This window comes from Hyperolius riggenbachi, chromosome 6, assembly GCF_040937935.1.
Source record: "Hyperolius riggenbachi isolate aHypRig1 chromosome 6, aHypRig1.pri, whole genome shotgun sequence".
Classification (NCBI taxonomy): Eukaryota; Metazoa; Chordata; class Amphibia; order Anura; family Hyperoliidae; genus Hyperolius; species Hyperolius riggenbachi.
In genome coordinates, this window is record NC_090651.1 from 251,900,057 (window position 1) to 251,917,435 (window position 17,379).

The following is a 17,379-nucleotide window of genomic DNA, read 5'->3' on the forward strand; positions in this document are numbered from 1 at the left end:
CCAGGCAGAGCAACTTGTCAGGCAGCAGCAGCAAGCAATTGTGAGAGTTTGAGAGGCATTTCAACAGTCTGTGGAAAAGAGGCCTAAGATAGGTGTGTAGAAGTGCTAATTTCAGATGGAAATTAGTTTATAGACTGGCAATTATTTTTTGTACCCTGTGATTTTTAGATCAAATACCAGCTACTGTTTTATGCATGGCCAGAGGTGCATGCTTCTGAAATTCTACATCAATGAAAAGTGGAAAGTGTATTCAAAAAAGCAAGCCAAATGCTTAAAGGGAACCTGAAATGAGGAAAACTTAAAATAAACACATGACGTAGCTGCAAATGAATATTACATACTAACCTCACAATCAGTTCCTCTCAGAGGCTCACCATTTTCTTCTTACTGTGAAACCTTCCAGTTCTGACAATATTTTGTCAGAACTTAAATATACCCGTTGCTGTATCAGTTATACATCAGCAGCTGTCAGTTGCAACTGAATGTGTAAGGTAATGTCCATGTTTCCATATGGCTCAAGTGAGTGATATTACAGTTTAACAGTGTGTTGACCAGGAAGCTGTTAGGGGATAATCAGCTATTTTGACGGTTTATTTTCAGTTCAGGTTCTCTTTAAAGTGAACAGGTTGCTCCCATTGGCCAACTGTCACTAGTTACTGGCCTTCAAATTATTAGAGTACAGCATTTAATTCAAGTGATACTCTCCACACAAGTCCCTGGCTTAGATGTGTATTTATGCTTGCTGCCCAAAGAAGCCAGGTTTATTTGTAAACCAGCGTACTAAAAATGGACAGAACAAGTATTGTGGGAAAACACTGAAGAAGGCAAAAGCAGGACACCTTCTTCCTGTACTCATCAGACATTTAAAACAGGAATTATAAATCTTACAGGGCACAAAAAAAGAAATGTTTCACACGAATTTGTAACACAGGTTTGCTTTCATATTGCCTGTGAGGTTCCCTGTCTCCTTACAAATGCATGGCACAGAAATACCTACAGTATATAATCCATTTCATGATGTAATGTTTACTTGTAGCTGATTAAAGAGGCTTCAGAGAATATTTTACATGCATGTTAGAATCTCCTCAATCTACTTCCTGAATGTAGCACATATTTCCTGATACATAATGTGTAACAAACCTTTAACCATCTCTACTGAAAAAGGATCAATACAAGTTATTTAAAGGGACCCTGCCACTCTTTCACACATGATGAAACAAACTGTTTTATTAAGCAAATGATTTTATGAATAGGAACAATGAGTATGAATAGGAACAATTTTCACTCATATCTTCTGCTAAGTAAACCAGTTTATGTAGTTCAGACTTTGAGATAAAGAAGAAAGAAAAAAATATTTGTTTACATAAGAGTCATAACATCAAAGAGTAATCTTTAATCTATTTTGCAGTAAAGGCTAAATTTAGGATTTTGATCTGTGCCATCTCACACAAACATATCTGTTAATTAAACATGATAGATAAAAATTTGGAAACCAAGCCATGGTCGACCTTTTTCAGAGAAATGTGGTTTTCCTTGCTGCAATGTTGATCTATTCTATAGTATTTTGACACCATAACGTGCACACATACTGTATTCCAGGTCAGTGCAAGTTATGCAGAGGAAGTTTCTTCAGATCTGGGCGGTTGTGTACAATGTATTCTTCAATTTCCTCTGTGCTTAATTAGATGGCATCATCGAACACCATGGTAAAGCAACTCACCAGATTAGCTCATTTGGATTAAATCTTGCTGAAATTGTTTTACTGTTCTGAAATAAATCCAATTTTACCTTTGTCCAGGCACCTGGATGCTAGACAGTGATTAGATGACGGGTACAGGATTGTAAGCACTGTAGGGCTGCATTTTGATAGATATTGATCAGGTCTCAACTGAGCTCAAAGTGGTACATCAGTTTATACTTCCCTGTTAATATTTATCAGTCTAGTATAATCATGTTGTTGGCAACCTATGTATGGATTAGGGATGATCAATGACATGCAAATAATTTTACCTTGCATTCACATTTCATGTAAGTTATATGCAGCTTGAAGTTGGACTAACTAGATTAGCTTCCTGTCATTTTTGCATTGGTCAAAATTCAAGCTGCATAACCTTTACATGAAATCTAAAGTGAGTAAATTGATCATTCCTAGTATGGATACATTAATTGCCATTTACTGCACGCCTTTGGTAACCCCAAATAACCTCACTTCTGTATTGATGTTTCCACTTGAAAGTAATCACAATGAATTTCACACATTAAATCATAGCAGCAGATGCTTTGTTCAGGATGCTATTGTCATGCAAGAGAAAATGGCAGCTACTATGTCAGCTAAAGATTTACTATTATTTGTACTCAGTCCAGACAGCTAATGACACACTGAGCTGTGGTTCTATTTAAAAAAATTGTGATTGTGTTGTGTGTTACTTTTAATTGCAAGCGGATTAATGTTTAAACATGACTGATGTAACAAGGTTCCTGTGCTTACTGGAGATATTTGTAAGACAAAGTGGAATTTCTAATATGTACTGATGGATGTGCTACAGATTTAATAAACTTGGACTAAGACAAGTTATAGTGCGGTATCTTCTCTGTACAATAAAGGCTATGACTCATGTGATCTTGGAATCTCCTTTATGTATGGAATATGATAAGATACAAGCATGTGCCTTAGTGCTTAGGCCCTTTTATCAAGTATGAGGCACTTAGAGGATCTGTAAAAAAAAAAAAAAAATCCCCTGGGGATACTTACCTTGGGAGGGGGAAGCCTCTGGATCCTAACGAGGCTTCCTCCGTCGTCCTCTGTGCCCTCGGTTCCATCCCTGTCAGCCCCTGAACCCCAGAAAGGTAAATATTTTCCTACTGCAGTCTGGCGCAGTAGCTGCTTTCTGATCGGGCTCAGGCAGAAATAGCCGAGCCCATTCTGGTCTGCCAAGCAGGCTAGATCAGGCTCAGCTATTTCTGCCTGAACCCATTGAGAAGCTGCTACTGCACCTGCACTGGAGTTGGGGGAATGTATATATTGCAGGCCCTACTGTGCCTGCCCCACAGCAGACATCCTTATCGGATGTGGTTTTGGGGGAGCCAGTGCTGGAACAGAGGGGGTAGAGGAGGACGGGGGAAGGTTTTCCCAGGCGGTTTCTATTTTTGTTACAGTTCCTCTTTAACCACTTTTGGACCACAGGCTTACACCCTCCTAGTGACCAGGTGTTTTTTTTTTTACAATTCAGTGCTATGCAGCTTTTAAAACTTGCTGCAGAGCCATACAACTTAACACACAAATGAAATTACTCCCTTTTCTTGTCACCAACAGAGCTTTCTGTTGGTGGAACCTGATTGCTGCCATTTTTTTTTTATTATTAACCATTTAAGGACCAGCAGTCTCTGGGCACTTAAAGACCAGAGACCGGTCGTCCAATCCCGACAAATCGCCGCACATACCCGCCGTCATCGCCGCTCGCCGGGACCCCCAGGACATAGACTCTGCCGTCTCTATGACGGCAGAGTCATGTGAGCCGGTCAGGAGCAGTTTTCATTGGCTCCTGACCCTTTTTTTCAATGTAAGCCAATGGGAACAGCTTACATTGAAAGACAGGGCCAGGAGCCAATGAAATCGGCTCCTGACCCACTCACATGACTCTGCCGTCATAGAGACAGGCAGAGCCTGTGAGATGCGGCGAGAATCATTGGGTTTGAGCGGCGCGATCGGCGTGGAAACGGCGGATGCACGCTGTGGACAGTGATTGAGATCTACACCCTGCCAGCCAGGAGCCCACCAATACAGGGCGTAGATCTCAATCACTGCGGTCCTTAAATGGTTAATTTAATTCTTTTGGGGGGGGGGGGGGGATAAAAGTGTTTTTTTATATCTCCCCCCTGAGACCCAATCACAGCGATCCCTCTCATAGGCGTAAGCCTATGAGAGGCGAACGTGTTGGAGCTGCTCCAGGGGACAGCCGAGTGATAAAGCTATCCCCAGTACAGCGCTGCTGTAGATCGCATCGCTGTACAATGTTTTGCCATCTAACAGTTTGCTAGCGACGATCGCCACTGGTAGACTGATGATGGAGCGGAGCTCTGTCATTCAAGCGGGGATGCGCGCGCATCGGTGAGCATGATCCCCACACACCACTTGACTCCTTTCGGCGTTAGGGGGTTCTGGGGTGTCCACCTTTGACGCCCATCAGCATTAGGCGGTCTGGAAGGGGTTAAACATTGTGTGTATCCTTCAGTGCACAACAAAGATTTTTGGATTAAAAAAAAAAAGTCCTGGCCATCGAGTCCTGGCCATCATTGATTTTGTTGGACATTGTATACACATTTGTGAATCTGGATAGCCTGGGTGACCGCCTGTGAAGACTTTTCTACTACAGTTACATACACCACCATTACTTTTTCTAGGTATGTCAACTCAGTAAGGCTACGTTAACAGTGGGCATTTGATGCATTACAGCAGGATTGCAACAGATTAGGAAAGCTGTACTGCACATTACCTACGTGTTGCGTGATATACAATGAAACGTATGCCTCACTTTTACTGTGAACACATGCGATTTGCAGTAACGCACTACATGTATTGAGTTATACCGCAACGCTCCCGCCGCACTGTAAACATCGCCGTAGCTGGTGTATTGCCGTTTGGCACCTGAGGATGCCACAACAAGCAACTGTGACTGCAGCCTATCAGAACAAAACCAAGGGTATATATGCAGTAACCATCGCACATGCAGATGGCATCAGTTTATGGACCTAGAGCTACTAAAAGTGGATTGACTGCTGTGAAATTGTACATCACTGAATTTCGAACCAATAGATTAAAACAGTATATATTGTCTGCATAAATGTCCTTTCTTATATGAAGGGGGCGGGTCATTTCTCAAGCGAGATGAGGTGCATCATAACTGCAGAGGTACTCTGGGCTCTGATGTGCAGGATTGTGGCAGAAATATGCATCTATCCTGAATGGGGAAATTGCCTTCCAATAGTTCCAGATAATTCTATAGTTTTTTTTTTTTGCATTTTGCTTTACTAGATAAGGGCTACATTCACAGTGACACACTGCGGTGCATAGCCTGTACAAGCAGGATCATAAATGCATATGCATCACTGCAGCTGTTAATGTGCATGGATTCTGTCGCATTGCACTAATACGTCAATGTCAACATACCATTATAATATCATTGCATCGCATTATCAATGCGATTATATTGATATTGATTATAGTTTTTAAAAAGGAGTGGTTTAAAAATGGGTTATTGTAATCAATAAATTTGGTATGGAAATGAAAGTTAAAGATACCAAGCAATATATACCGTAGTTTTATATTTATGCAGCACCTTTTTGCAAACGATATAGTTTATATTTTACGTGGAGCCCTTTTTATACATCTGTCCTCTATAGAGATTTATGTGAATGGGGTGCCCTTTGTAAATAGAAGCCATTATTATGGTTACCACTCTATGTGACATGGTCCTCACAGCCTGTCTGTCACACTTTACCATACACTAGGCCAGTGATTTGAAAACTTCTCTCTCCAGCTGTTAAGGAACTACAAGTCCCACAATGCATTGCAGGAGTCTGACAGCCACGGTCATGATTCATAAAGGCAAATGCATTGTGGGACTTGGCTCTCCAGCTGTTAAGGAACTACAAGTTTGCAGATCACTGCACTAGGCACTGTACTATAGTCAGCTGGGCTCAGGGTGTAGGTATGCATGCCTGTTATCCACCCGACTACAAATCAGAGCACCAATGAAGAGGCTGAATTATGGTCAGGTGAAATATGTGGCATAGCTACTGTAGTAAGGCATCCACAAGAATGAAAGCAACAGAGAAAAAAGAAAGCTGCATATAATCCAGTTTTTCCCCTGGATCTACATAAAACTAACTATTCTCTTAAACATGTAAAGGCAAATTAAAACAAACAGCTAATATAGTATATAATTTAAATTTATTTATATTGACGCATATTGTCCTTTTCAGTTCAGCACAAAAGCACGATATAAATACAGCAGTTCATCCCCCCATCCCTGTAATAAAAATACATTTTTTACAACGGAAGAATAAAACTAGTGATGAGGAATGGGTAGCAGTGGAGTGCTAGTGGCCTCATTTGGGTGGAGTCTCATATTTGAAAACAACACTAAAGATTTTGCCTCCCAGCCGGTCCGCCAGCCAGGAGTTCTTGATCACGGCTAGTTTTAGGCTCTCGCACTGAAGCACGGCATAGTAGTTGGTGTGGATGGCCCGTCCCATGCCTTCAATGATGACCAGATCAGTTTTTCTCTCCTTCACCAGCATGGCCAGCCCTTTGTCTAGGCGGCTGCAGGAAGCAATGAACACAAATTCATAGAGATTATCACGAGATGGAGGATTTGTGTATGGAGCAGGTTGTACCAGGAATTATACTAATATCTACAAATATGACTAAGCTCTCCAAACATGTTGGTAGAAAAAGAAAGTGTGTGCGCTCTTAAAAGTGAAGCTCTGCTTTTGTTGAAAAATTGTTCCAGTCATATCAACCTCTTACATTTTATTCGGATCTGCTCCTCATTTGAATACTAAGGCCTATTTAACACTAAACACTGAAAAACTGATGCGTTTTTTTCTATAGCAGTGCACTGTGAAAAAGCATTTCAGTTAAGATGCGTATAGTGTGAACTGAGCCATAGGAAAACATGGACATTATTGAAGAACAGTTGTCCTTTCAGTCATAACTAAAAGCAATTGATATGGTTTTCTATTGGGGTCCTTTTACGCTATAAGTGGTAGTTTTACTAACTCCTTTAAATGAAAACTGAAGCTTTGGTGGATGTTATATTTATTTCCTTTCAAGCAATACCAGTTGGCTGGCTATGCTGCGGATCCTTTGCCTCCAATACTTTTTAACCCTGGACAAGCATGCAGATCAGAAGTTTCTGATATTAGCTGCAGTAGTGTCTGAATAACACCAGAAACAAACCACTCGGCGGGACCATCCCCGCGTCCCCTTCTTCCAAACTACTCATACTAGGGCCAACTATGCTACCTTTACTGGGGCAACTATACTATCTAAACTATACTAGGTAACCATACTAGCTTCCTATACTAGGACAAATATACTAGCTACCTATACTGAGGCAACTTTACTACCTATACTGGGGGCAACTATATTACATAGGGCACCTATACCTGGCATTACCCGCCGTGGTACACTTAGCATGCCGCACTCTTTTCCTTTTTTGGGGTGGTGGTCAAAAATATATTTTTGAGCCAAACTCTTTATATGGGTACTTTTTGTCTGTATCTACAACAGTGTCACCTAGTGGTGACTGCACAAACTCCATTCACTGCTGTGTGAAAAATAACCATTAGATCCCATGCTTTTTTGGTGCCAGAATTCCTTCTCTAAGGGTCCTTTTCCACAAGCAGTTGGTAGTTCTGAGAATTTGAGAGGCTTTTCACTGCCTACTTGCTGCTGCCTGGCAACTGCTCACTGCTGCCTGGTAACTGCTTGCTGAGCACACAGTTCAGCTGCCCGTGGAAACAGGCCTTAAAGCAGATGAATTTGGTGCTGCTTCGTTTAGATACCCATAACTCCCAGTGCTGATGGACTGGTACTGAAAATTTCAGGATTAGGAAGGTTAAAGATGTCTAGTTTTTTTCAGGATGATGTGTTAAGAATAAGTGGAGGGAAGGAGGTGAAGATAATGTTCAGTTAGCAGATATGTTACTGTCCAAGCATTATACTTTCATATGAGATGAATGTTGCTTGAAGTGCCTTTTTGTGATCATTCTGTGTTACCATTTTCTCATGATCATACATATGTTTTGCTCTCTGCCAAGAGGTGACAATGAGCCACAAACATCTTCCAGCAAGAATCTTTATTATTCAACCCTCTATATAAAACAGTTCTTACAGAAACTGGGAGACAGGAGTGTCAACATTTATTGCCAGTTAATGGATTCCTGCATAACCATATTACCAAAATAGAAAAATGATTTATAGGCCAATAGTAGATTTAAAAAAAAAAAAAAGGAAAACCACAATGTTTAACAAAGCATATAATAAATTACAGGAGGGCAGCACTTCATTCATAGAAATCTAAACTGGCATGGTGAAGTGCTTACAACAACAAACAGCCTTAAAAAGGAACTCCAGTGAAAATAATGTAAAAAAAAAAGTGCTTAATTTTTATCATTATGTATAAATGATTTAGTCAGTGTTTGCCCATTATAAAAGCTTTCCTCTCCCTGATTTACATTCTCACAAGGTAACATTTTTACTGTTGGCAGGTGATGTCACTGGAAGTAGCGGTTCCTTGCTTTTGTTGGCAGTTGGAAACAGCTGTAAAAAGCCATTTCCCACAATGCAATGAGGTTCAGAGACAGGAAACTGCCAGGACCATGGTCCTCAGTTTCCTTTGGGAGGGGTTTCACCACAATATCCGCCATACAGAGCCCCCTGATGATCAGTTTGTGAAAAGGAATAGATTTCTCATGTAAAAGGGGGTATCAGCTACGGATCGGGATGAAGTTCAATTCTTGATTACAGTTTCTCGTTAAATTTTGTATTTCTTGTCCCTGTTACACACAGGCAATTCTTTGTGTAATTTGGACCTTCTTCTGTATATCTGTTATATCCTGTCTTTTTGTAGATATTGTATTTTTATTCCTTTTGCCCTTGAGGACACAGCCCTTATGAAGGTTGTGAAAAGTACTCCAGGCTGTTGTAATTGTATGCACTTTACCTTGACAAATGTTTTTAATTTTTTTTTATGGATTACAGTGTACCTGAAGTGACATGATGAGATAGACATACACACATAGTACTAGCCCTACTAAGAAATGATCTGAAGTTTTCTGTTTTTCAGTAGAGTGAAGAAATGAGTAGTTATCTATGCAAAAGAGCTTGTTGAACAGATTGTTGAATTCAGTCTGGTTCTCTGGAAAGTAATTAGGATCGGCAGGACAGCCAGGCAATGTGCATTATTTAAAAGGAAATAAACAGGTCACTCTACATATCCCTCTCACCTCAGGTTCCCTTTAAAGAGACACTGAAGCGAGAATAAATCTCGCTTCAGAGCTTATATTCAGCAGGAGCATGTGTGCCCCTGCTAAAACGCCGCTATCCCGCGGCTAAACTGGGGTCCCTTACCCCCCCAAATCCCCCCCTGCAAAATCAACGACCAACTTGGTCGTAGATTTTGCTGCTGTTGAGGCAGGGCTAACGGCTGCAGCCCTGCGTCTCAGCGCCGTCTATCAGCGGCGCATCGCCGCCTCTCCCCCGCCCCTCTCAGCGAAGGAAGACGGAGGGGCGGGGGAGAGGCGGAGATACGCGCTGATAGACGCGCGTGAGGCAGGGCTGCGGCCATTAGCCCTGCCTCTATGCGGAAGCGATCCCCGGGACTCCACAAGGGGATTTGGGAGGTAAGGGACCCCCGTTTAGCCGCGGGATAGCGGCGTTTTAGCAGGGGCACACATGCCCCTGCTGAATATAAGCTCTGAAGCGAGATTTATTCTCGCTTCAGAGAGTCTCTTTAGAGCCTGTAATCTGTCAGGGAGAAGGCAAATGATGAAGATTTAGCGCAGGAAAGTTCAAAAGGCCATTACTCATGCTTCTTTTTCAGCATAACAAGGCAAAGTGCAAATAGTCAAAAAGAGAGCACTTAGCAACCACCCAGGCACAGGCCAGCCATGGAAAGGTCGCATTTGGTTACAGAGGCTGTAAAGCCCGTACAGGAGATTCTCTGAAACCACCTTTCCAGAGCTGGCCTACTCTGGAGTGGTCATTTATCTTCTCACAGGGTGCACCATTTTCTCTGTGTATCTTTCAACCGCTGCACGTCACGGTCATATTGAGCTCCACAGCTGTCACTACAAGTTTTATTATCTACTCTGCCTTGTCAGCTGAATAGAAGTTAAACTCTTGAAACAGAGGATGATCAGAGTGTGGATTCTAAGCTGCAACTGACCGTCTCAACCTTCCTGGCAGTAAGCCCGAGCTGAGCTGGGCCATGCCGCGCAGGAGGATTTCTCAGGCCCTGCTGGGCCGATTTGCATAATTTTTTTTGGTACACGGTGAGTGCTAGCTGCGTGTACTGCCCGATCACCACTGCGCCACGCCGATTCACCGCTACCCACCGCGGCGTGACGCCCCCCCCCCCCCCCCCCCCCCCCCAGGCACTGCCTGGCCAATCTGTGCCAGGCAGCGCTGAGGGGTGGATCGGGACTCCCTTTGAAGTCACGACATCGATGACGTCATCCCGCCCGTCGCCATGGCGACAGTGGAAGCCCTGATGGAAATCCCGTGCAGAATGGGATCGCCGGAGGCGATCGAAGAGGGTGGGGGGTTAATGCCGCTGCACAGCGGCTGTCATGTAGCTAGCACTAGGCTAGCTACATGATTTAAAAAAAAAAAAAAATAGTGCTGCGCTGCCCCCTGGCGGTTTCAATTGACCGCCAGGAGGTTTAAGGGGCCCATATACTGGTCGATTTCAGCCATCATTCGATTCTATAGAATCGATTGATCAGAAATATATTCTTTCAAATCTATTGATCGATCGATTTGTGGCCGATTTCAATGGATTTTATCTATCTGACAGGAAGGAAGATCTAGGTCGATCTGTTGCTGGCAGCAGAAAGATGGCCCATAGAGTTGTATTGGAGCTAATGGTCAAATAATGCATTTAGATAGATTTCCAATAGATTTCATTCTGAAATCTATTCCTAGTATATGGCACACATCAGATATATTCCTGTCAGATTAGACTTGACAGGCATCTGACAGAAATCTATTTGATGGTCGAATCTGCTGTAAATCTATAAATGTATGGTCACATTTATACAATCTTAAAAATAAAGCTATAAAAACTAAAAATAAAATTATTAGACCCTTTTCTATACTACTGATCTATTTATCTTCCATACTACACACAAAAGCCATTATCTCAAGTGTATCTAATCAGTGAACCTGAAGTGGAAGTAAACAATTGCATCTATCCTCTTACTCCTAAAAATGGTTTTTAGATATCCCACAGCTTTACTTTATGTTTTATCTCAGCTCAAAGTCCCGTGTCTTACAGAGGTAACATATGTGAACTATTGACTTTTTTTTATCCATCTCCTGCACTCAGAAGCCCAGTTATCTGCCAGAAAAGTATTTATGGCTGTAAAGCTGGCCATACACTGGCCCGATTTGCCGCCGTTTCAACAGCAGATTCGATCACTGGGATCGAGTCTGCTGCCAATCGTTCGCGCTAAACGCACGATCGTCGTTCGCGCCGTGCGGGAAATTACCGTCGATCGCCCGCGGGTAGGGATCGCGTCGCTAGCGGCCGCGGATCCGATACAGGTATACATTAACTGACGCTGGCTCCCAGGCATCTTCTCCGCGCTGCACCGCTCTGTTCCTGCTTCCATCCCAGCGTACATTAACTTCCTGTGTCACTCCAGTCACCAGGAAGTTCAAATAGAGGGCGCTCTATTTGAACTTCCTGGTCACGGAGTGACACAGTGTACGCTGGGATGCGGTGCGGGATGCTGTGCAGCGCGGAGAAGAGGACCCGGAGCCAGCTTCAGGTAATGTATACGGGGTGGGGGGGGGGGGGGGGACAGGCGGCAGGAGCAGCTCAGCAGATGGTGAATCGGTTTCAGGCTGAAATCGATTCACAATCTGTTTGCAGTAAAGGCAGCCATACGATCCCTCTCTGATCAGATAGGGATCTGTCAGTTGGTCGATCTAATGGCAAATCGACCAGTGTATGGCTACCTTAATTCTTCATCAGTGAGGGATACTATAGTCCAACTGGACAAAATGTAATTTGCATAGTTTAATATTAACTCTTTCAGGCAGAAAATGAACACAAAAAATGTGTTTGCCTGCCACTGTACATACACGTTTATCTCATGTCACTTAAGGTACCCTTTAAAGAGACTCTGAAGTCTCCCTAAAATGAGGTTTTTATTTTAAAAACCTCATTAACATAGTCCGACTTAAAACGCCGCAGAACTGAGCTGCGGCTGAAAACCCCCTCAATCACCCCAAACTCATGGGGGTACAGGGCAGGCAAAATCCACGACTTTCTTGGTCGTGGATTTTTCTGCCGCCTCTATGCGCGTCAATCAGCGCGTATCTCCACCTCTCCCTCACCCCTCTCAGTGAAGGAAGACTGAGAGGGGCAGGGGAGAGGCAGCGATCGGCGCTGATTGACGCGCATAGAGGCAGAGCTGCGCTGCCTCTATGCGGAAGTTGCCTTTGTGTACCCCCGTGAGGTTGGGGGGAAATCGAGGGGGTTTTCAGCCGCGGTTCTGCTGCGTTTTACGTCGGACTATAAATGTTAATGAGGTTTTTAAACTAAAAACCTCATTATAGGGAGACTTCAGAGTCTCTAAGTACTGTAATTTATTATGCTTTATTGAGGCTAGGTTCACAGTGTTCACACATTAGAACAAGTGCGTTATGCAACTGAACTGCAATGGAGAGACTGGACATAGACTAATACAAAGCTTGCATGCAGCGAGCTAGAATAACGCAATCAGTTGCAACGCAGTGCTGTGAACAGGCCCATAGAATGGTATAGGCAGGGAGTTGACATGCAGAATTATTCTGCAACACAACCGAGCCCTGTGAACTAGGCCTAAAAGTTGTGTTTTTACATTTTGTATCTACTTTTGGCCTATAAACCGTTCTGTTTTGTTGATGCTGCTTTGTGAGATCTACAGTGGGATGCGAAGGTTTAGGCAACCTTGTAAATTGTCATGATTTTCCTGTATAAATCGTTGGTTGTTACAATAAAACATGTCAGTTAAATATATCATATAGGAGACACACACACAGTGATATTTGAGAAATAAAATTAAGTTAATTGGATTTACAGAAAGTGCACAATAATTGTTTAAAGGGACTCTGTAACAAAAATGTCATTGTGTTTTCTACCATCCTACAGGTTCCTAAACCCTATTATAATGTGCTTTGGCTTACTGCAGCACTTTCTACCATCATTATCTCTGTAATAAATCAGCTTATCTTTCCCCTGTCGGACTTGTCCTCCTGTGTCTGGAAGGCTGCCAACTCTTCAGTGTGATCTGCTATGCATGCCCCCTCTATGCACACTCCCCTGTGTGTGTGTGTTATTTACATAAGCCAGCTTTTCTCTGCTCTCTTATCTTTTACAAGCTGGATAAATCCTCTGTTCACATACTGATGAGTCACATACTGCAGAATTACAGACAACCGGGCAGAGCTGTCTGCAAGAGTAAACAAACAATCAGCTTATAACTCTTCAGTGAGTTGCAGAGGGAAAGAAACACACAAATGATTTCTTGAGATTCAGAAGGAAGGCTATATACAGCCTGATTGTGTATGGATGTATTTTCTATGTGTGGACATACTGTACATCAACCTAGTTCCTGATTTGGTGGCCATTTTGTTTGTTTACAAACAAACTTTTTAAAACTGTTTTTGACTACTTTTAATGCGGCGGGGAGCGGCGAAATTGTGACAGAGGGTAATAGGAGATGTCCCCTAACACACTGGTATGTTTACTTTTGTGTGATTTTAACAATACAGATTCTCTTTAAAGCAGTATCATCACCATAAAAATCAAATTTCAACAGCAACTGGTCTGAGTGTATTAAGTGATAAAGATGCTAATCCTGCATTCAAAACTTGCAAAACGTTTTCTGCTGTTATGGTTTGGAGTTCTCACATACTTTAGGAGCACTGGCCCTTTAATAGCCATTGCCATTCAGTTGCATGCTGGGGGTTCTTTTTATCTATAATATATTCCTCCTCTTCCCTTTATTTCCCTGCCTAGCTGCTTATCAGGAACAGCCTCTGATCACCTGTGTTTGCAAGCAAGGCTGAAGTGACTCATCGATTGGAGGAGTAAATAAAAAAAAAAAAATATGACAGTGCAGTTCCTAGTATACACCTCAGTGGGAGTTTCTGAAGATTCTGGGAGGAGGGCAGCTAATAAATACACAATGAGCAAGAGAAGGGAGGGGGGAAAACAAGAGTTAGGGAGGATATGATGTCAGCATTAGCTTGGCAAAATGGCCAATGCCTAGAATAGGATTTTCGGCTTTTCCTTTATAATATTCGCAGGAATCATTACGTGGATAGCACAATACATCTCTTATGTAAGTAGAAGTAGTATTTATCTACTTATATATTTGTTTTTTCTAGGTTAGCATGGGTGTCGCTTGTTCTCTAAATAAAATTAGGCAGGTGCATACATTTGGGCACCACAAAAAAGAAATGAAATCAATATTTAGTAGATCCTCCTTTTTCAGAAATTACAACCTCTAAACGCTTCCTGTAGGTTCCAATGAGAGTCTGGATTCTGGGTGAAGGTATTTTGGACCATTCCTCTTTACAAAACATCTGTAGTTCATTCAGGTTTGATGGCTTCAGAGCATAGACAGCTCTTTAACTCACACCACAGATTTTGAATTATATTCAGGTCTGGGGACTGAGATGGTTATTTCAGAACATTGTACTTGTTCCTCTGCATGAATGCCCTAGTGGATTTTGAGCAGTGTTTAGATGTCTTGATGAAAGATCCAGCCCCGGCGCAGCTTCAGCTTTGTCACTGATTCCTGGACATTGGTCTCCAGAATCTGCTGATACTGAGTGGAATCCATGCGTCCCTCAACTTTGACAAGATTCCCAGTCCCTGCACTGGCCACACAGCCCCACAGCATGATGGAACCACCATATTTTACTGTAGGTAGGTGTTTTTCTTGGAATGCAGCGTTTCTCCCTCCATGCGTAACGCCCCTTGTTATGCCCAAATAACTCAATTTTTGTTTCCAAAATGAAGCTGGCTTGTCCGAATGTGCTTTAGCATACCTCAACTGTTTGTGCTGTGAGCGGAGAAAAGGCTTCCTCTGTATCACTCTCTCAGGCCCAGTGCACACTGGGCGGATCCGCCGGCCGAATCCGCCTGAAAATCCGCATGGCTAATGTATCTCTATGGGCTGGTGCATACCAGCGGTTTGAGGTTTTTAGCAAGCCGCAAACGTGCCTCTTGCTGCACGTTTCCGGTTTGCTAAAAACCTCAAACCGCCGGTGTGCACCAGCCCATAGAGATACATTAGCCATGCGGATGCTGATGCGGATGCGGCCGGTGAACACCCGGCGGATCGCATCAAGATCCGCCCGGTGTGCACTGGGACTAAACTCTGTCATCCGCACCCAAAACCGCTAGCGTTTTGTGGATCTGCTAGCGGTTTTGGTGCACTAGGCCTCATACAGCATCTCTTTGTGTAAAGTGCGCCAAATGGTTGAACAATGCACAGTGACTCCATCTGCAGCAAGATGATGTTGTAGGTCTTTGGTGCTGGTCTGTGGGTTGACTGACTGTTCTCACCATTCGTCGCTTCTGTTTATCTGAGATTTTTCTTGGTCTGCCACTTCAAGCCTTAACTTGAACTGAGTCTGCGGTCTTCCATTTCCCAAATATGTTCCGAATTGTGGAAACAGAAAGCTGAAATCTCAGAGACAGCTTTCTGTATCCTTCCCCTAAACCATGTTGGTGAACAATCTTTGTCTTCGGGTAATTTGAGAGTTGTTTTGAGACCCTCATGTTGCTTCTCTTCAAAAAGGAAATTAAAAGCTGAGGGAAACTTACAATTGACCCCCTTAAATACTCTCTCATCATTATTTTCACTTGTGTATGTAGGGGTCACTGAGCTTACCAAGCCAATTTGAGTTCCAATAATTAGTTTTAAAGGTTTTGGAATCAATAAAATGACAACAGTGCCCAAATGTATGCATCTGCCTAATTTTATTTAAACAATTATTGTGCACTTTCTGTAAATCCAATAAACTTCATTTCACTTCTCAAATATCACGGTGTGTCTCCTATATGATATATTTAACAGACTTTTTATCGTAACAACCAACAATTTATACAGGAAAATCATGACGATTAACAAGGTTGCCCAAACTTTCGCATCCCACTGTATCTAGGGTCAGCCACATTATACACTAAAAACCTTTGTTACTCATATTCACATTCTGAAATACATACAAAGCCTCCTGTCCTGTGCAAATAATCAGAAGTCAGCGTAAAGAAGGCACCCAAGGACAGGAAAAGGAGATGTGCTAAGGGCTTCCAGCGTCTCTGCACTCCAGACGTTCCAACAGCTCCTCCACAGTCCAGCCAGCACCATCTATAGAATTATAGCTCTTTATTAATTAAAAGATAGCATGACAGATATCTTCAACAGCAACAGCAGCTCTGTTTCGATCAATAGATCTTTCTCAAGCTGCATAGGAGAATGTCAGCATAGGATAATGACATTATCCTATGCAGCTTGAGAAAGATCCATTGATCGAAACAGCGCTGCTGTCGCTGTTGAAGATATCGGTCATGCTATCTTTAAATGAATAAAGAGCTATAATTCTATAGAGGGTGCTGGCTTGACTGTGGAGGAGCTGTGCAAATAATTACTCATGCTGCAAGGCAGGAGTTTTTGTACAGGCTCATGGCATCAGTTCTCCAAACAGGGTACACAGAGTAGTAGAGCTTACTGATCGTTTTGGAAATACTTCGCTGACTGCAGATTGAAACTGAAAGATAACATTCAACAACATTAAACTACAGATAAGACTAGTACTGCACCAATCTGTGGCAATTGTAGAGCGACAGTTGAGTTTCCATTTAAAAATGCAGCTGAGGATATATTCCATGTACAAAGGAAACATGCACCAACCTGAACAAAACTCACCTGAGATCTAAGCAAGGAGAACTTGAGCCTGTCTGGACCAGTATTAACTGCTCATTCTGCAATGCAGACCTGAAAGAGACAAGCTACTGCTTACAAAATGCACTGTAACATTATAAGGTTACTGATTGAAAAAAAAGGGAGGAGGCGACATGCATACAGATTCAAACAACCTGTAACCAAAATGGACTCTTTTCTGCCTTGTGCATTACTGCCATTTTATTGTGTTTTTAGCAATTTTGGTTGTGCATGTATGTATGCGTTTGAGAAACACTGATCTAGACCATCCCATTATCCATAATTTCTAAAAGTAACACTAACTTTACATAAAACTTTATATACAATCTTTTACAGATTTGTACAGATTAGCAAAGGTTATATTAACAGGAAGGGATCACACTTGCATCTGCTGGGATTGCAGGTGATCCCTCGCAAGAGTTATGCTGTACAATAGTGTGTTTTGCGGTGCATTTTAACTTGCATTTTTTTTTTACAGTAGCTGTTGATTTCAATACAAAAATTCACACGTTCTGCAGCTAAGTAGTGCAGGTTGGATTTTTTTGAACACTATGTGGAATCGCACAGACATCCAGAAATGCAGCAGCACCATATACCATCATTAAAAGCGATTCCTCATGCTTTTTTTGTATGCAGCAAAACGCTGCA

General features: G+C 42.5%; 1 protein-coding gene across 1 annotated transcript in view; it reads right to left on the reverse strand.

The window, feature by feature from the left end:
* Positions 1 to 5,933: 5,933 nt before the first annotated feature.
* Positions 5,934 to 17,379, reverse strand: part of PANK4 (pantothenate kinase 4 (inactive)) — a 107,158-nt gene continuing 95,712 nt past the window's right edge. Inside the window, exons 18-19 of the mRNA XM_068242777.1 lie at positions 16,717 to 16,785; positions 5,934 to 6,322 (exon numbers count right to left, since the gene is read on the reverse strand). Of these exons, the coding sequence (XP_068098878.1) occupies positions 6,109 to 6,322; positions 16,717 to 16,785 (283 nt within the window). The 3' untranslated portion in view covers positions 5,934 to 6,108. The remainder of the gene's footprint in view (positions 6,323 to 16,716; positions 16,786 to 17,379) is intronic.